The sequence below is a fragment of the Rhinolophus sinicus genome, chromosome 6 (genome assembly GCF_057876585.1).
Source record: "Rhinolophus sinicus isolate RSI-liver-muscle chromosome 6, RSI-T2T, whole genome shotgun sequence".
NCBI lineage: Eukaryota > Metazoa > Chordata > Mammalia > Chiroptera > Rhinolophidae > Rhinolophus > Rhinolophus sinicus.
This window is the reverse complement of record NC_142506.1, coordinates 37,480,488-37,501,893: the sequence shown is the minus strand read 5'-3', so window position 1 is coordinate 37,501,893 and position 21,406 is coordinate 37,480,488. Positions and strand designations below refer to the sequence as shown.

The 21,406-nt window shown below is 37.1% G+C and overlaps 1 protein-coding gene across 2 annotated transcripts in view; it reads right to left on the bottom strand.

Annotated features, from left to right (window-relative positions):
• The window catches only part of CDH17 (cadherin 17), a 124,360-nt gene that overhangs the window by 88,442 nt on the left and 14,512 nt on the right, over positions 1 to 21,406 (bottom strand). For both annotated transcript variants that reach the window (XM_019719225.3, XM_074316429.2), the window contains 2 exons: positions 14,589 to 14,659; positions 7,605 to 7,703 (listed from right to left, as the gene is read on the bottom strand). In XM_019719225.3, the coding sequence (XP_019574784.2) occupies positions 7,605 to 7,703; positions 14,589 to 14,639 (150 nt within the window). In that variant the 5' untranslated portion in view covers positions 14,640 to 14,659. Of the gene's footprint in view, positions 1 to 7,604; positions 7,704 to 14,588; positions 14,660 to 21,406 lie in introns of those variants that run through there.

Here is a 21,406-nt window from a genome sequence, read left to right as displayed (position 1 = left end):
CCCAAAGATAAAGGAAATATTGAAAGGAAGACATTTTGATGACATTCAGGACATCAAGGGTAATACGACAACAGCTCTGAGGCCATTCCAGAAAAAGAGTTCCAGGATTGCTTTGAAGTGTGGACTAGGTACTGGCATTGGTGCATAGCTTCCCAAGGGGAGTACTTCAAAGGTGACCATACAGATATTCAGAGATGAAGTATGTAGCACATTTTCTAGGATGAGTTCGCAAACATACTTGTCAGATATTGTATAATAGGAGTGCGCACACAACCCACTCCTGGAGCATCTGGCACTGGTGGCCAGGGCGCCTGTTCCAGAACCCCACAAGGCATCTACTACCTAAAGCCAGCCAGTTAAAACTGGGAGATGTAACCAATCTACCTAACACATGGAAACAAACAGAGAGGCAACCAAAATGAGGAAACAAAGAAACACATCCCAAATGAAAGAACAAGAGAAAACTCCAGAAAAAGAACTAAACAACATGGAGGCAAGCAACCTACCAGATACAGTGTTTAAAATGATGGTTATCAGGATGCTCAAGGAACTTAGTCAGAACTTTGAGAAAGAGATAGCAAGCATAAAAAAGGACATAGAAACTATAAAAAAGAACCAGTCAGAAGTGAAGAATACAATAACTGAAATGAAGAATGCACTAGAAGGAATCACCAGCCAAAAAGATGAAGTAGGGGATCAAATCAATGATTTGGAAGATAAGATAGCAGAAAACGTCCAATCAGAAAAACAAAAAGAAAAATGAATCCAAAAATTGAGGATAATTGAAGGGGCCTCTGAGCCAATATCAAGCATAACAACATTCCCATCATAGGGGTACCACAAGGACAAGAGAAAGAGCAATAGATTGAGAACCTATTTGAAGAAATAATGACTGAAAACTTTCTTAACCTGGTGAAGGAAATAGACATACAAGTCCCAGAAGTGCAGAGAGTCCCATACAAGATGAACCCAAACAAGCACATACCAATACACGTTATAATTAAAATGGCAAAGGTTAAGGACAAAGAGAGAATCATAAAAACAGCAACAGAAAAGCAACTAGTAACTTAGGAGTTCTCATAAGACTGTCTAGGATTTCCAGGCAGAAATTCCCACACGTTCTCAGGAATTTTTTTCACTTTCCCATTCCTGAACCCTGAGATACAAACTGTTTTCTGTTCTCCACGATGAATCATTTCTACAAAGTGATGGCCAATGCTACCAACCACTTGGGTTCAAGGAGCCAATTTTCCCGATCTCCCGACCAACTTTTCTCAGGATTCGGGAACAGGAAAGCGAAAAAATTTTCCAAGAACAGGCGGGAATTCCCACCCAGAAACCCTAAGGCTGTCAACTTTCTCAAAAGAAATTTTGCAGGCCAGAAGGAATTTGCACAAAATAGTCAAAGTGATAAAAAGAAAGGATCTACAACCAAGAGTACTCTAGTCAGCAAAGCTATCATTTAGAATTGAAAGACTGATAAAGAGCTTCCTAGATAAGAAAATGCTAAAGGAGTCTATCATCACCAAACCAGCATTACAAGGAATATTAGAGGGACATTTCTAAGATTTAAAAAAAAAAAGTAAAAAAATATGAATAGTAAAATGGCAATAGCTACATATCTCTCAACAATTACTTTCAATGTAAATGGCTTAAGTGCTCCAATGAGAAAATAGCACATCTGAATGGATAAAGAAACAATATCCTTACATATGCTGCCTAGAAGAGATTCACCTCAGCTTGAAAGATACACACAGACTGAAAGTAAAGGGATACACAAAGATATTTTATGAAAATGGAAATTAAAAAAAAAAAGCTGGGTAACAATACTTATACCAGACAAAATAGAGTTCAAAAGAGGGGCTATCATAAGAAACAAAGAAGAATCCAGTAATCCCACTTCTGGGTATTCATCTGAAGAAACCCAGAAGGCTACTTCGAGGGGATGTGCAATTCATATGTTCATTGCAGCGTTGTTTATAATGGTCAAAATGTGGAGGTAGCCTGGGTTTCTATTGATGGGTGAATTGATAAAGAGTAGGTGGTACATATATATAGTGGAATATTGTTCGGCCATAGAGTGGAATGGATTCTTGCCATGTGTAGCTGTATGGATGGATCTGGAGGGTATTGTGCTGAGTGGAGTATGTCATACAGAGAAAGACAGATGCACTGTAATTTTGCTTATATGTGAAATCTAAAGAAAAAATAAACAAACAAAACAGAAACAAACTCATAGATACAGAAAATATATTGATGGTTACCAGATGAAAGGGGGTGGGGGTGAGTAAAAAAGAGGAAGGGATTAAGGACAAACTGGTTGTTACACAGTAGTAATGGGAATGTAGGGTATACCGTAAGGAATATCATCAATAATATTATAATAACTAGGTATGGTGTCAGATGGGTACTAGATTTATCAGGGTGATAGATGGGAGGATATTGGGGAGCAGGGTGAAAAAAGTGAAGGGATTAAGAAATACAAATTAGTAGTTACAAAATAGTCAGGGAATGTAAAGTGAAGCATAGGAAATATAGTCAATGATATGGTAATAACCATGCACAGTGCCAGATGGCTACCAAACTAGTCAGGGTAATCACATCATAAATTATATAAATGTTTAACTACTATGCTGTACACCTGAAATTAATATAAAATAATATTGAATGTCAAGTCTAATTGATATTTTTTTTAAATGGGGCAGGTGAAATGGTGAAGGGGAATAAGAGATCCAAATTTCCAGGTATAAAACAAATAAGTTATGGGGATATAATATACAGCACAGGGAATATAATCAATAATATTGTGATAGCATGGTACAGTGTCAGATGGTTGCTGGACTTGTTATGGTGATCACTTCTTTAGGTATATAAATATTTATAACTATGGTATACACCTGAAACTAATATAGTGTTATATGTTAGCTATATTTTTAATAAAAATCTTTAAAAACAACTACCAAGACTGACTCAAGAATAAATAGAAAACCTGAATAGCACTATAACTCGTAAAGAGATTGAATTAATAATCAAAAAAGTTCCCACAAAGGAAAGCCTAGGACCAGTGGCTTCACTTTTGAATTCTACCTAATGTATAATGAAGAATTAACACCAAACCTTCACAAATGCTTCAAAGAAGTAGAAAAATAATTAACGTTTCTCCCCTCATTCTATGAGGCCAGTATCATCCTGATATGCAAACTCAAAAAGACAATATAATAAAACTATAGACCAATATCTCTTATGAATAAAGATGCAAAAGTCTTAAAAAAAATACTAGAAACATGAATCCAGCAACATATAAAAAGATTATATACCACAACCAAGTGGAATTTATCCCAGAATACTAGGCTGGTTCACCATCTAAATATTAATTAATTTAATGCTGCAAAACCAAATGAGTATCTCAATAAAGGCAGAAAAACATTTGACAAAAATACAACATCATTTCATGGTAAAAATATTCAGCAAACTAGGAATAGATGGTAACTTCATTAACCTAATAAAAGCCTTCTAAGAAAAACCCACAGTTAACGTTATACTTAATGGTGAGACACTGAAAGTTCTCCCCATACGATCAGAAAGAAGAAAAAGAAGCCCAATCTTGTCACTTCTAAATAACATTGCACTTCAGGTCCTAGGGAAGAAAAAGAAATAAAAGGCATCCACATTGAAAATAAAGAAGCAAAACTACCTCTATAGGCAGATTACATAACCTTACATATGGAGAATCCTAAAGAATCTAAAAATTTTTATTACAGCTAATTAATGAATCCAGTAAGTTTTCAGGATAAAAGACCTATATACAAAAATCAATTGTATTTCTGTACACTAACAAAGAACAATCTGAATATGATATTAAGAGAACAATTCCATTTACAATAAGATCAAAAAAAATAACATACTTCAGAATAAATTTAATAAAAGACATAGAAGATTTGTAAACTGAAAACTATGAAGTATTGTTGAACTAAATTAAAGATGATCTAAATAAATGGAAAATATCTCATGTTCAAGGATTTTAAAACATATTAAAGAATAAAAAATAAGTATTAATATTATTAAGATGAGACAATGCTGAGCACAATCCTTATTAAAATTACAGTTGTCTTGTATGTAGAACTGACAAGATGATCCTAAAACTTGTATGAATAGCCAATAATAAAAAAGCAGAAAAAATTGGAGGATGTAGCACTGCCCTATTTCAAAATTTACTACAAACCTACAGTATTCAAAAGAGTGTGGTAGCATAAAGATAGTTATATGGATCGATGGAATCAAATCCCTAGTCCAGAAATAAACTTTTACATTTATGGTCAATTAATTTCTGATGAAGGTGTTAATATAATTCAAAGGGGAAAGACAGTGTTTTCAACAAATGGTGCTGGAACAACTGGAGATCAACATGGAGAAGAATAAAGTTGGACCCCTATCTGACACCATACACAAAAATTAACTAAAAGTAGATCAAAGGTCTAAATGTAAAAAGTAAAACTATAAAACTCTGGGAAGAATTTACAGGCATAAATCTTCATGATTCTGGATGAGGCAACAGTTTCTTAGATGTGACATCAAAGAAAACAAACAACAGAAGAAGAAAAAATAAGTTGAACATCAAAATTAAAAGGTTTTGTGTTTCAAATGACACTATTAAGAAACTGAAAAGATAACCTAAAGAATGTGAGAAAATATTTGTAAATCATATATCTAATAAGGAACTTATATGGAGAATATATAAAGGGCTCTTACAACAGTAAAAAGACAAATAGCTCAATTGAAAATTAGGAAAAGGATTTGATTAGACATTTCTCCAAAGAAGATATACAAATAGCCAATAAGCATACGAAAAGATACTCAATAGCATTAGTCACTAGGGAAACACAAACACAAACCACAAAGAAATACCACTTCACTCCCATTAGGATAGCTATAATAATGAAAAAAAAACACACACATAGATAATAATGAGTGTTAGCAAGGATATGGAGAAGTTAGAACCCTTATACAATGCTGATGGGAATATAAAATAACTTAGTTGCTTTGGAGAACAGTTTCCTAGTTTCTCAAAAAGTTAAACATTGAATTAAATATGTATGACTCAGCAATTTCACTCTTAGGTATATATCCAAGAGAACCGAAAACATATCTTCTCAAAAAGTTGTACATGAATGTCCATAATAGCATTTATTATTCATAACAGCCGTAAATGTCCATCAATTGATAAATGGATATTCAAAATGCGCTATAGCTATACAATGGAATATTATTCTGCACTCCTTGTTTGACCCCTTCAGTGGCATCTTGCAGCCTACCACAGGATAAAGGCCAGTCCAGCCCCTGCTGACCTCAGCAGCCTCACCTTTGACTGCATAGCACCTCCCACCCTAAACCATGGACCACCTGTCATCTTTCACTTTTTTGCTAAATGCACACCCTCATGCTTTTTACCATGCTACACTCAGGGCCTGCTTTCTGTTTGTGAGCACCTGCTCATCTTTGAATACTCAGTTCAGGGGTCAATGAAACCTTTTCTGTTCACCCACGACCATCCTCCTTTAAAACCCATCACCCTTCTTTCACCTGCATTTTGTCCCACCAGACTGCAACCACAATCCTTCATTATATGTGTTGGCATACTTGTTAGTTTTTTTTCTCCTACCCTGTGAGTTCAGTAGGGGTAGGAACGTTGTCAGAGTCATCTCATATCCCCATACTTACCATAGGGCCTTGTACACAGCAGGTACTTCATACATGGTAAATAAAAGAAAATGAATGTGTGCCTAGCCCACAAAGTTCTTATCAGCTTATGAAGCATAAAATACATAAATGAAAGGAATAAAAAATGTAAAAGAGAGTCTACAACTAAGCGCCCACTGGCAAGACAAAGTAAGTAAACAACATCATCTTATTTTTCCCCCCTTCATCCGCCTTCCCCCACCACTCGGTTCAAACTGTTGTTTCTCATTCTAGTTGTAGGACACAGCTCCCTGGCCCATGCTGGTATTATGAGCCTTGCGCTCTCCTACCTGCCCCCAGCTGAGGCAGTTGGTCACCAGTCGTTGGTTGGCTACTCATGCCAGCAAACGGTAGCCCACAGCAGCAGCACACAGCAGCCCATGGCAGCTTACACCAAGCTCTGGCTGCTCATGGCAGCCCAGTTCCAGGTACAGCCATTGTTCATAATCTTACCTGTAGAGGGTGCAATTCACTGGCCCATGGGGGAATTGAACCAGCGACCTCAGCATTAGAAGCACAGAGCTCCAACCACCTGAGCCACCAGGCCAGCCCAACAAGATCATCTCTTGGGTGAGGCCCTACCATAGACTCCTAAAAGTGCCCTACATCCTCTCTTTCTCTCCCCAGTTTGTAGCCAAAGCAGTATTTCGCAAATGGAAACTTGATTCAGACCCATTGTTTTTGGGAGAAAACCTAAGAACGTTAGAAGTCAGGACCCTTCCTCCTCTCCCACCTTCTTGTTTTTGCTCCCCAGGCACACTGGCCTTCTGCCAGCCCTTGGCCCTGCCCTCTCCCAGAACAGGGCAGGTGTCTATGCTGTGCCATTGCTGGGACACTCTTCTCTCCCTTCCTCTCCAGGTGAATTCCTACCAGCCTCCAACTCACAAAGCATTTGCGTCTCCCTCCCTGCCAGACTTCCTGGACTGAAGAGGTCAAGGCTTCTATAACACCCCTCACAACCAGGCTGGAGAGAGACACTCCTGCTAGCCAAACTCTGGGGCCCTTTGCGCTAATCTGCACTAATACCAAATGAGAGAAGAAGCATGAGGCAGCTTTCAATCTCTTCTCTATGGACAGAGCTGTCCAACAAAACAACGGAAGGAATCTACCTTAGAAGGTAGTTTAGCAACCCTCTGTAGCTCTCCAGGTGTGTGGGGGAGTGGGAGTCATAGGTACCCCCCAGAGGATCATCAAAGCACCCTCAATACTCCAAGGCTAAGTGGGCTTCCCCATGGGATTTCTGGTAAATGCATGTTTTTCTCCCTCTCCAATACATTTCAGGATTATTTCAGAGCCCTTTATAGATGAAGTCTCTCACTCCTACCTGCAGGACACCCCTCAATCCAATGCTTTTCTCAGTTACCTAAGTAAAGGAAATGATTGCCTCCCAGTGAGCCATAAGCAAGAGCCCAGGCCTAGGCTCAGAGGCAGTGGTGATGAAAAGCAAGTCTTTGGCCAGACAAAGAGGCCATTCCAGCACGACTCCAGAGAACCCACATCTTCAAACACTTCAAGCAACAAACACATCAAACCTACAGTCCAATTATCAGATGGCCATATCTCTCCAGAAACTGGTTCCCATCCCATCCTTGAGGAGATGTAGAGTCTATAGGCAACAAGATCCCCGCTCCCAGAATGGGAGAACTCTCCCCAGACACAGCTGAGTGAGTCCAAATGAGGATGCCAGGTTCAACACCTTACACAATTGAGGCCACCCGTCTCCCTGATTAACTTATATTCTGAAATCATGCTTGATAATGAGAACTGACATGGCTCTATTTTATTTTCTGCTGCATAATAGATAAGATTAAAAGTCCACTGAGAAAGCATGAGAAATAAAGATAACAGTGATGAAGAGTAGTCATTACCTGGAATATGATTTGACTCTCTTCTTGGCCTTCAAAAATAGAAAATGTCATGGGTTTCAGAGGTCCACTAAACTTCCCTTCTTGGCCATATCCAGTTGTCTGTTAAAAAAGAAATTAAAATTAGCATCATCATTTATTATGAATGCATATGTGTCACTTGCTGATTTCATTATGGCTTCCAGAACTGATATATGAAACGTAAGATTTTAACCTAGCTCAAAACAATGTGAAATCCAGCCAAAAATGGCAGAACAAAGTCTAGTATTTGTTGAGGCTCTACTATGCGAGTTTCAGGATGGCATGCTATGAGCCTTGCATTGCTTTTCTCATTTAACCATTCAGGTAATAGCACTGTAGGGAGAATAGTAACTCCCATGGTACAGATGAGGCTCAGAGAGATTAAGCTACTTGCTCAGAGTAAAATTCGGAAGTGGCTGACACAGCATATACATGTGGATCTAACTGAACAAAAGCTCATGACCTTACCATAGTGCCATTCTGCCTTCTAAATTCTAGATGGTTTTATACCAACTTCTTAAAACACCACCCTTCACTTCTATTAGCTTATAAGGAAATTCATGGAAGATTCCCAGAACTCCTGGAGAGATTCACAGTCTCTCCATGGACAATTGAATTTATAAGGAAAAAAAAGAAATATGCAGATGTGTTTAGTGGAATGCTTGCTTGGCACATAGTTACATGGTAAATTTTTAAAAGATTACTATTTTTACCCAAAGCAATATACAGATTTAAAGCAATCCCAATCAAAATCCCAATGGCATTTTTTTTTAAGAAATAGAACAAAAAATCATCAGATTTCTATGAAAACACAAAAGACCCTGAATAGCCAAAGCAATCCTAAAAAAAAAGAACAATACTGGAGGTATCACACTCCCTGATTTCAACTTGTACTACAGGGCAACAATAATCAAATTTGTATGTTACTGGCAGAAAAACAGACACACAGACCAATGGAATAGAATTGATTGAGAACCCAGAAATAAACCCACATAAATATGGACAGATAATTTTTGACAAAGAAGCAAGAAATATACAATGGATAAAAGACAGCCTCTTCAATAAATGGTGCTGGGGGAATTGGAAAGCCACGTGCAGAAGAACAAAACTAGACTGCTATCTGTCACTATGTACAAAAATTAATTCGAGATGGATCAAAGACCTAAACATAAAACCTGAAACAATAAACTGCATAGAAGAAAACATGGGTACTAAACTTATGAACCTTGGGTTCCAAAAGCATTTTATGAATTTGACTCCTAAAGGCAAGGGAAGTAAAAACTGAAATAAAAGAATGGAACTATATCAAACTATAAAGCTTCTGCACAGCAAAAGAAACCATCGACAAAATTAAGAGGCAACCAATTGAATGGGAGAAGATTTTTGCAAATGCCTCTGATAAGGGGCTAATATCCAAAATATACAAGGAATTCGTACAACTCAACAACAACAAAAACAAACAAACCAATTGAAAAATGGGCAGAGGACCTAAAGAGACATTTCTCCAAAGAGGACATACAAATGGCAAATAGACATATGAAAAAATGCTCAACATCACTAATCGTCAGAGAAATGCAAAAAAAACTACAATGAGATATCACCTCACACTAGTTAGAATGGCTATCATCAACAAGACAAATAGTAACAAGTGTTGGAGAGGCTGTGGAGAGAAAGTAACCCTCATACACTGTTGGTGGGAATGCAGACTGGTGCAGCCGTTGTGGAAGGCAGTGTGGAGGTTCCTCAAAAAATTAAGAATAGAGTTACCATATGACCCCACAGTCCCTCTGGGTATCTACCTGAAAAATCTGAAAACATTTATATGTAAAAACATATGTGCTCCAATGTTCATTGCAGCTTTATAGTTTGATATAGTTTGATATTGTTGCCAAGACATGGAAACAACTAAAGTGTCCTTTGATAGATGAATGGGTGAAGAAGTTGTGGTATATATACACAATGGAATACTATTCGGCCATAAGAAAAAATGAAATAGTGCCATTTGCGACAACATGGATGGATCTTGAAATTATAATGCTAAGTGAAATGAGTCAGACATAAAAAGTAGAGAAACATGTGATTTCACTGATATATGGTATATAGAACTAAACAACGAAAGAACAAGACAACCAAATGAAGAAACAAATACTCATAGACATCAACAATAGTTTAGTGGTTGCAAGAGGGTAAGGGGGGTGGAGGTTCTAGAAGAGGTAAATGGGTTCAAATATGTGGTGATGGAAGGAGAACTGACTCTGGGTGGTGAACACGTAATGTGAGATATAGATGATGTATTGTAGAATTGTATACCTGAAATCCATGTAACTTTGCTAACAACTGTCACCCCAATAAACTTAGTTTTAAAAAATTACTGTTTTAACACTTGATTAGAAATGCATCATCATTTAGAAAAACAAAATTAAAACACAAAATGTTTACTTCAAGCAGTAGCCTCACAGTGGTTCTAAAATCCAAGACCCTGAACTTGAAAGGCAAGCAGCCCTCTGCAGATGTCCAAATCCAGGCTGGAATGGTAGTAAATTGTGGCTGGACAGTAAGCAGAGCTCAAACCTGCTAAGTTAGTAATGTGCTGAGCTCTGTCCTAAGCAAAGTTAATTTACCTATCATATGGAGGAAAATTATTATTGTTAGCTCCATTTTATGGGAGAGGAGACTGAGATGCAGAGAAATCAAGTATTTTGCCCAGGTAGTGGCAAGAAGCAGGATTCAAACCTGAGACTCGGAAACCAGCCCTTTCAGTCACTGCATGCCCACTACACCCCCACCCCCAGAGGAGGCAAAAGCAGCAGAGACAACCTGGCAGGAAGCCAACTGCATCAGGCATGTGTGGGAGGATTAGGGTGGGACTCTTACCATTCCCAACCAGGGAGAATGGGGAGCATTCAGCAGCAGCAGCCACTACTATCCCCTAATTCCAAGGACTACTGCACATCTCAAGGGAAACACAAGGCAGAGTGGAGCAGGTGGCATTCAGGAAAGGACAGCCAGACAAAAACCCGTACAATGGAGAGGCCTCCTCTGGGAGGAAGAATTTAGCCCCTACACCCAACGCTAGTCTCCCCTCCTTCCTGAATGGTTCTTCAGACCTGCTTGTGGTGGAAATTAGGGGTGGGATAGGTTAAAATCAGTTGCATATGGCAAGTCAGCGGTTTTTGACTAGACAAGTAAAACCAAAAAAGTAAGAAGTGGGGAGTGGGGAAGAGAAAGAATTTGTTTTCCACTTCTTTAGGGAGAGCAAGTATATTCTTGCCATGGAAATACTGGGAATAACCCAAAAACAAGTAGTATGAGAGTGATGGGAAAAAAATGATCTTACAATAGATCTTTCGGTTCGTTGAATCTTAAATTGATATTGGTTGTCTGGTAAGGGAACAATAACAAATAAGAAAGCAGAGGGATTTATTATTTGGTCTCTTTTCCTTCAGAATTGTGCCAGGCCCTTGGGTTAGCTGCCCCAGCCATCGTCAACCTCTCTCCCTTGGGAAGCCAAGTGGTCTCTTCCCCAGACTCCCCTGCAGCTAGGAGGGTAGCCAGTGAACCAGTTCTGGTTCATGAAACCAAAGGAAAGTCTGTTGGGGGGTTCTAGTAAAGTTTTTAGAACTTTTTTTGTTTTCCTTGTTGAAAAACAAAACAAAACAAAACCCAGATGTGGTACTGCCCTTCAACCTTCCCTGTTGTTATTCAGATAATGGATCTTGTGTGTATAGCTGTGGCAGCCATCATGAAAACATGAGGGGACAAACCTGCTCAGAAAATGGTAAAAAGAAAGAAGCCCAAGTCTCTGATAATGTCACAGACCTGTTTAACCTGCCCTGGACGGACCACTTCAGACTTCTTGTTATCTGAGGAAAATAAACCCACATTGAAGACCTCTAAAGTTGAGCTTCCTTTTACTTATAACTTAAAGTATTCTGTACCAACACAGTAATTCTATAGACTTCTAGCTCACATCTCTTCCTTTCTAAGTTTATCTTCCTCTGAGAGCTTTTTCTCCCTTCCACTCCTTTTCTACATCTTTTTGAGTTTCATTGGCTCCTCTGGAAGGTGGGGCACAGGAACTGGGTGAAGGTGGCCAGGTGCTACCATGGTTAGTCCCAGACAAGGGCAGTAATTTCTGTAGGGCTACTGCTTAACAGAAAAATGCCTTCATCAACTTTCCACTCACATCAGCAAGCTGTCAGCCTTTCAATAGATCACACCAGCGATGGCCTTTGGAGGAAAACTACATTAGTCAGGCAAATCTCACAAACCAACCTGCATTTTTCCTACATGGACAAGCTGGCTCACCTATCAGGGAAGGAGGATATGTCTCAGTTGCAAGGTTCAAAGTTCGGTTCTTATATCAGGGCAACAAATCTTTCTTCCATCACTATAGCTATCTGGGCTATAAAGATTTCAAAACTCATGTGCACACCATGAGTCATCAGGTCATGCTGCCAGAACTGAAAAGGACAGTGTGGTGGAAATGTGTGAAAGGACCAGAGGATTTATGAAGGAGTTGGAGGGAATAACATCTACCATCTTGCACAAAGGTGAAAGGAAGGAAAGAGAATGGAACTGACATTTTTGAGTGTTTCTTGTGTGGCAGATATGGGACTAGACCCTCTACACACATCACTTCTTCTGGTTCTCAGTAATATCAGGAAAGCATCTTCAGAGAAGTCCCACAGCAGAGACACAGATACTTGGTGCTACAGTGGGACAGAGCCAGCTCTATTGGACCATCAAGCCCCAACTCTAAACCATGCTGCTATACTGCCTTCCAGGCCATCAAAGGACATGTGCAATTGCCAGAACTGCCTGTCTAGTAGCTGTCTTCATTGCACTTTCCAGCAAGAGTTCTCTGTGTTGATTACATAGTATTTATGACAAATTATTCTTCCTTCTAGAAGCATAGTCCCAGGCAAAACTCTAATATAGGTGGTTTATCCTTGATTTCCCTGAATCTCTATTTAGCACTCTTTCCCAAATTCTGAATTTCTTATTTGCTCTCTCTTCATTGCCCTTGCAATATATTCATGCAGTTTTTCTAACCCCCTTATAAAGGCCAGTTCTCAGAAAATAACAGGAGAGCCATTTGCAGTATGGAATAAACGACTGGCAATCATTTTAAATTACTACCTCTGTGAAGAAAGCCTATGTTAAAGGCAAGAAGCTCCAACTAAACTTTCATTCTTTATAGAAGAGGGTTTGGGAGTAAAGGTGGTGGAGGTAGGAGAGAGAAGTGGCTCTATCCCAACACCCCTGAAATCCCACCACACAGGCAGCAATCTCCCTCCTTCAGCCAGAGACAGCTGTGCTTGCAGCTATCTCCTGGGCAAGGTTCTTGCTGTCAGCAGTGTTTGGGCAGTATTGCTTACTATAGGCAGAAATCTCACCAGGATGAGAGTAGAGAGAAGGAAAACTTATATTCAACTGTTTTCCAGGAAGAAGAATGCATGTCTCCTTTTTAGACTAAAGGCAGATGAGCCTGCTAAGATCAACTTATTATTATAGAATCTTCTCTCTCTCTCTTAGATCTCATTGTTTCTAAATATAAGCCCATAATTATGTGTTTATTTTCTGCCTTATTCCTGGCACTGTGCTATGTGCTTAAGTTTCAAAGATAACTAAAACACAGGCCCTTTTTCATAGAGGCCAGGGACCATATAAGTATGGACACTGAATTTTAAAAATGCTGTAGTAGTGATAATAGCTAATATTTATTGAGTGCTTAGACTGTGCCAGTCACTGATCCAAGGGCTTTAAAATGCATTGTCTCATTTAATTGCCACAATATCATATAAGGCAAGTACTCTTATCAGACCCATTTAACAGGGCAGAAAACTGAGGTTCAGTGCTTAAGTAACGCATCCAAGTTCCAGTGATAACTGGTAAATCACAGTGCCAAGTTTGAATCTAAGGCTGACTTCACCACAACGCTATGATAACACAGATAGCAAAGGATGTTTCAGAGAGTAGAAGAGGAGAGAAGTCAAGTGGGAATGTTTGACCCAATCCTTAAGCAGTCCTAGTGACAGCAGTCCCTGGTCTTTGAGGATACACATTGCTCATAAAGTTTGAACTGCAGGTTACCTGCTCTCCCCCACCCCCAACCCTGTGGGGAAGGCTCTGAGTGTTTCACAAACTTGGTTCTGTTTCACTTTGTAGATGTTTTGAACTGTGTGGGCTCTAGAGACCTCTTGAGGATTTGAAATTTGATATGCTATTTTTGGGTCCCAGAAGAAAGGAACCAAGATTTGAGGTGTTAGCAATCTAGAAGCTAACACCTAAGGAGAAAGCAAGTGCTTCTCTATAAACTTGCTTCATAATACAACAAAGTGGCAAATATATGACTTTTATGAATCTCATGAGTAAAATCAGGATGGCATCTCACTACTGACCTGAGGGTGAGGGTTGGATTTCTCCAGGTTCCATCCAGCTCCAACCTCTAGAAGCCTATCAGTCAATAGAGTTAGCTCAATGGCTAAAGACAAATATAAGTACAAGACTCCGAAACACATATGGAAAGAAAAGTACAGAGCAGAGCAGAGTTGAAAATAGAGAAAATGCTTTTCTTAGTGTTTCAGCGGGAATTTTTCATGGTCGAAGTTAGATAAATAACGTCAAGATTAAAGGACTACACTAATACATGTGTCAGTATGCTTTTATTTCCAGGTTCCCTGAAATATACATGAAGGTATAAACCTGAGTAAACAGATATTTTTAAAACCTTTCCCATTAACTGCTTTTGGCTTTTAAGAGCTGAGAAGAAAGTACAGACATGTGACTTGTAGCAATTTCATCAAAAATATAATATTGGGGCAAACTATGTGTCCTTCGTATACAATAATTTAATTTTGATAGACTATTTTTTTAAGCGGTAACCATTATTTCCCTGGTATGGGGTAGAAGAATGGTAGAAAATATTTCAGTAAATAAACAAAGAACATTTTCTTCTCTTACCAAATAAAGTGTAAAGAGACACAAGCAGTGCAGTTGGGCTTGCACCATCATAGTTTTCTTTATTCAATCTCCTGTGAATAAACCAGAGATAAAAGCAATTAGTTACCAGTCTGTTAAAATCATATCCTTCCAACTAGAAAGGATCATTGGGTGATATCCAATTACAAACACGGGATCCGCAAAGGTCAGTCTCTCTTCTGTATGGAGCTATCCAATGTTCCAGAAGCTTCATGATACTTTATCCATAACAACACACAAGTCAACATCCCAAATCAAGCTCATGCTTCCTCCATTTCTTTAGCCACTTGACTGTATTATAATCTTCATTTAAGGGTCTTAAATTATAGGCAATAAGTATAATTTTCACCTTTATTATATGGATGAGGAAGCTATGTTTTAGCAAAGGCAGGATAACTAGATACTAAAATTTTAGTGGTTCTGATTCAAAGTTACAAATATATGAGATTCCTCAAGCAGAAATAATCCAAGAATGTTCACAATCCTTCATTCAAATACCTCACCATCCACCTCTTTGGCCTTCTAAACATTGTTGTTAACTATGCAATAAACTTAAGGAAAACATGTACTTCTTATTACTCCAAAAACAACTAAATAAGAATCCAAATTCTGCCCTTATTCTCTGCTGCTCAATATCATTTTTTCTTTTTTTCTTATGACTTCACATTTCAAAAAAATTATACCTCACCCTGAGACACATCATGACTAACAAATTTTAAGATCTGAGATAAATTTTCCACATGGCCTATAAAGCAGGGTTGTTGCCTATCATATTGGACAAAACAAAACAAAAACCAAGGAAATTAAAAAATGCATTCAGAGTACCTCCCAAAAATAAGTTCATACACTTGTCCCCAATTTTTGTAACTGCCACCAAGAGGAATCCTCTAGATCCACTGGTCTGAAGGCCAGTAGTGTTCACAATTGTGGTCCCACAGGACTGTATAAACTTGCAAACTTTAAAAACTATTGCCTGAGGGTCTAGCTTCCACTCAACCTGAAAGTAAGTGCTGTTTGAGATCTCACCCTTTGGAATACTCGTAGGTCCTTGTGCACCCTCAAAAACTGGGACCTAACAAGAATAAATTAGGCTCCTTAGACAGTCACAAAGGTTGGAGAGACAACCAAGAGATTGGGCAACGTTAAACAATAAGGTTCATCTCCTACGCATGGCTATTCTTTCAAATTAAGAGAGATAATTCTTCCACCTAATACATAGAAACAAACACAGAGAGACAAAATTCAGAAATAGAGGAATATGTTTCAAATGAAAGAACAAGAAAAAACCATAATGAAACAGATGTAAGTAATTTACCTCTTAGAGTTCAAAGTAATGGTCTTAAACATGCTAACTGAACTCAGGACAAGAATAGATGGACACAGTGAGAACTTCAACAAAGATAAAATATAAGGAAGTACAAAATAGAAATCACAGACCTAAAGAACACAACAACTAAACTAAAAAATACACTAAAGGGTTTCAACAGCAGTTTGGATAAACAGATCAGCAATGTGGAAGACATGGTAGTCAAAATCACCCAAACAAACAGATGAAATAGAGAGAGAGAGAGAGACAGAGAGACAGAGAGAGACAGAGACAGAGAGACAGAGAGAGAGAGAGAGAGAAGCAAGGGAGGGAGGAAGGAACAAAGCTTAAGGGACCATGGGACAACATCAAGCAGAATAACATTTATATTATAGGGGTACCAGAAGGAGAAGAGGCAAAAAACTTATTTGAAGAAATAATGGCAGAAAACCTCCCTAACCTGGGGAAGGAAACAGACATCCAAGTCCAAGAAGTACAGTTTCACAGATGAGCCCAAAGAGATCCACACCAAGACACATTATAATTAAAATGTCCAAAGTGAAAGATAAAGAGAGAATCTTAAAAGGAAGCAAGAGAAAAGCAACGTGTTATGTACAAAGGAGCCCCCATAGGACTCTGAGCTGATTTTTTTTTTTTTAGCAGAAATTTTATAGGTCAGGAGTGGCATGATATATTTAAAGTGCTTAAAGGAAAGAACTTCCAAACAAGAATACTCTTTTTGGCATGGTTATCATTCAAAACTGAAGGATAGAGTTTTCTATAAAAGCATAAGCTAAAGGAGTTCATTACATCTAAACTGGCCTTACAAGAAACGATAAAGGGATTTTTTTAAGCTGAAAAGAAAAGGCACAGGCAAGTAACAGATAATATATGGAAGTTAAAATCTCGTAAGTAACAGCAAATATATATTAAAGGTAGTAGATTAAGCACTTGTGAAGATAGTATGAAGGTTAAAAGAAAAAAGTAGTAAAATTAACTATAACTACAATAATTAGTTAAGATTTAAACAAAATAAAAAGAAGTAAAATGTGACATTAAAAACAAAACAGAGAGGGTTGGTAAATGTAGAGTTTGAAGAATGCATTCAACCTTAAGTTGCTATCAATTTAAAATAGATGTTATATATATTATTATATGTGAACCTCACAGTAACCACAAATCAAAAACCTAAGTAGATACACAAAAGATAATGAGAAAGAATAGAAAGCCATCAAAATCACAAGGGAAGAGAGCAAGAGAAGAAGAAAAGAACAAAGACAAACTACAAAAAAATCCAGACACAATTAACAAAATGACAATAAGGACATAACTATCAATAATTACTTTAACCAGAGGGTAAGGGGGGAGGGGGTTGTTAGATGAGGGTAAATGGGATCAAATATATGGTGATGGAAGGAGAACTGACTCTGGGTGGTGAACACACAGTGGGATTTATAGATGATGTAATAAAGAATTGTACACCTGAAATCTATGTAACTTTACTAACAATTGTCACCCCAATAAACTTTAATTAAAATTTAAAAAAATAATTACTTTAAATGTAAGTGGACTAAATTCCTCAGTCAAAAGACATAGAGTAAATAAATGGATAAAAACAACAAGAATCATCCATATGCTGCATATAAGAGACTTACTTCAGATCTCAGAACACGCACAGATTGCAAGGGAAGGGAAGGAATAAGATATTACATACAAATGGAATTTTTTTTAAAAGTTGGGATAGCTGTACTTACCTCAGACAAAATAGACTTTAAAACAAAGATTGTAATAAAAGAAAGAAGGGCATTACATAATAATAAAGGAATCATTCAACAAGAGGGTATAACATTTGTAAATGTTCATGCATGCAACATATGAGTACCTAAATATGTAAAACAAATATTAACAGACCTAAAGGGAGAAATTGACATCAACACAATAATTATAGGGGACTTTAATATGCCACTTATATAATGGATGGATCATCCAGACAGAAAGTCAATAAGAAAATAGTGACCTAAGATAACACATTAAATCTAAAATGACACATTAAACCATATGGACTTAATAGATATATACAGAACATTCCATCTAAAAGCAGCAAAATATTCCAGCAAAAGCAGTTCTAAAAGGGAAGTTCATAGCAATACAGACCTTCTTCAAGAAACAAGAAAAAATCTCAAATCAACAATCTAACTTTAGACCTAAAGAAATTAGAAAAAGAAGATCCAGTGAGGCCCAAGGCTAGTAGAAGAAAGGAAATAATAAAGATCAGAGCAAAATTAAGTAAAATAGAAGCTAAAAACAATAGAAAAGACCAACAAACTAACAGCTTGTTCTTTAAAAAGATTTTTAAAAATTGACAAACCTTTAGCAAAATTCTTCAAGAAAAAAGAGAGAGCGATCAATACACAAATAAAATTTAAAAAATGAAAGAGTATTTGGTTGAGGATTTTTGCATCTATGTTAATTGGAGATATTAGTCTGTAAGAGTTTTCATACGAAAAGTTTTTCATAAGAAAAACTGTGAACAATTACAGGCCAACAAATTGAACAACCTAGAAAAAAATTGATAAATTTCTAGAAATATATAATCATCCAAGACTGCAGGAAGAAATAGAAAATCTGAATAGACCAGTTATTATTGAAAAGGTTGAATCAGAAATCAATAACCTCTCAATACACAAAAGTCCAGGACCAGAAAGCTTCATTGGTGAATTCTACCAAACATTCAAAGAACATATAATACATATTCTTCCCAAAATCTTCCCCCCAAAATTGAAGAGGGAATGCTTCCAAATTCGTCTTATGATGCCAACACTACCCTGATACCAAAACTATGCAAAGACACCAAAAAAATAAAAAATAAAAAATAAAATAAATGCAAAAATCCTTAATAAAATGTTAGCAAACAAAATTCAACTATATATTAAAAGGATCATACACTATGATCAAATAGGATATATTTCAGTGATTAAAGAATTGTTCAATATCCTCAAACTAATCAACGTGATACACCACATTAACAAAGAGAAGTATGCAATTATATGATCATCTCAAAAAAGTAGAAAAAGCATTTGACAAAATTCAATATCCATTTATGATAAAAACTCTCAACAATGTGGGTATAAAAAGAGTGTATCTCAACATAATAAAGTCCATATATGACAAACCCACAGCTAACATCATAATCAATGCTGAAAAGTTAAAATCTTTTCCTCTAAAATCAGGAAAAAGACAAGGTTGCCCACTATCACCGCATTTATTCCACAGTGTTGGAAGTCCTAGCCATAGAAATTAAGCAAGGAAAAAAAAAAACATATATATATGAAGTAAAACTCACTATTTGCAGATGACATGATACTATGTAAAAAAAAAAAAAAAACCAATGACTCCACAAAAAAAAACACATTAGAACTAATAAATGAATTCAGTAAAGCTGCAAGATACAAAATCAATATAGAGAAATCTGTTGAGTTTCTATACAAATTATCAGAAAAAGAAATTAAGAAAACAATCCCATTTACAATTGCATCAGAAAGAATAAAATACTTAAGAATAAATTTAGCCAACGAGGTGAAAGACCTATGCCCTGAAAAGTATAAGACATTCATAAAAGAAGTTGAAGAAGACACAAATAAATAGAAAGATATTCTATGCTCCTGGACTGGAAGAATTAACATTGTTAAAATTTCCATGCTACACAAAGCAAACTATAAATTCAGTGAAATCCCTATCAAAATTCCAATGGCATTTTTCACAGAACTAAAACAAATAATTCTAAATTTCTATGAAACCACAAAAGACCCCGACTGGCCAAAGCAACCTTGAGAAAGAAGAGCATAGCGGAAGGTATCACACTGCCTGATTTCAAACTACACCACAAAGATATGGTAATCAAAAAAGTATGTTATTGACATGAACACAGACACATAGGTAAATAGAACAGAATACAGAGCCCAGAAATAAACCTGCTCATATGTAGTCAATTAATTTATGACAAAGTAGCTAAGAATATACACTGGCCAAAGGATAGTCTCTTCAATAAATAGTGTTGGGGATACTAAATAGCCACGTGGAAAAGAATGAAAGTAGACTACTACCTGACATCAGACACAAAAATTAACTCAAAATGGATTAAAGACTGGAATATAAGACCTGAAAAGATAAAACTCCTTGAAGAAAACGTAGGTAGCAAACCCTTGACATCAATTTTGGTGTTGAATTTATGGATCTGACTCCAAAGGCAAGGGCAACAAAAGCAAAAATAAACTAGTGGGACCACAGCAAATTGAAAAGTTTCTGTACAGCAAAGAAAATAATCATCAAAATGAAAACGCAACCTACTCAATGGGAGAAAATATGTGCAAATCATATATCTGATAAGGGGTTAATATTCAAAATATACAAAAGGCTCAAACAACTCAATAGCAAGAAAACAAACAATCCGATTAAAAATGGGCAGAGGATCTGAACAGACATTTTTCCAAGGGGGACATACAGATGGCCAACAGACACATGAAAAGATACTCAACCACTAATCATCAGAGAAGTACAAATCCAAAAACCACAATAAGATAATCACTTAATACCTGCTAGACTGGCTATTATTAAAAAAGACTAGAAATAACAAGTGTTGGTGAGGATTTGTAGAAAAGATAACCCTCATACACTGTTGGTGGGAATGTAAATTGTACAGCCACAATGGGAAAACGTATGGAGGTTCCTCAACAAATTAAAGATAGAACTACTATATAACCCAGCTTTTCCACTTCTAGGTATTTATCCACAAAAAACAAAGTTCAAAAAGATGTATGCTTCCCAATCACCTCTCCTCTTAAACCTTTGGAGAGTTGTTCTTTGTCCTCTGCTGGACACATATTAGGAATCTTAATACATTCTCTGAGTTCACTTTCCAGAGAGACGTAAAATTAGACTGCAGTGTATTATCAGACTCATCTGTTATATTCATTGAAGCATTATTCACAATAGCCAAGATATGGATACAATCTAAATGTCCACTGATGGATGAATAAAAAAACTGTGACACACACACACACACACACACACACACACACACACACACACACAGGAATACTACTCAGCCATAAAAAAGAAGGAAATCTTGCCATTTACAACAACATGGATGGATCTTAAGGGTATTATGCTAAGTGAAATAAGCCAGAGAAAGACAGGTATTGTACGATTTCACTTACATGTGGAATCTAAGAAAACAAAATGAAAACAAAATTCATAGACACAGAGACCAAATTGATGGTTATAAGAGAGGAAGGGGGTTGAGGGTGGGCTAAATAGGTGAAGGGGAATAATTGAATGGTGACAGAAGTAACTAGACTTATTTTGGTGATCACAATGTAGTATATACAAGGGGGGTGGGGGGTGGGGGGTGGGGGATGAAGGTAAGGGGGATCAAATATATGGTGATGGAAGGAGAACTGACTCTGGGTGGTGAACACACAACGGGATTTATAGA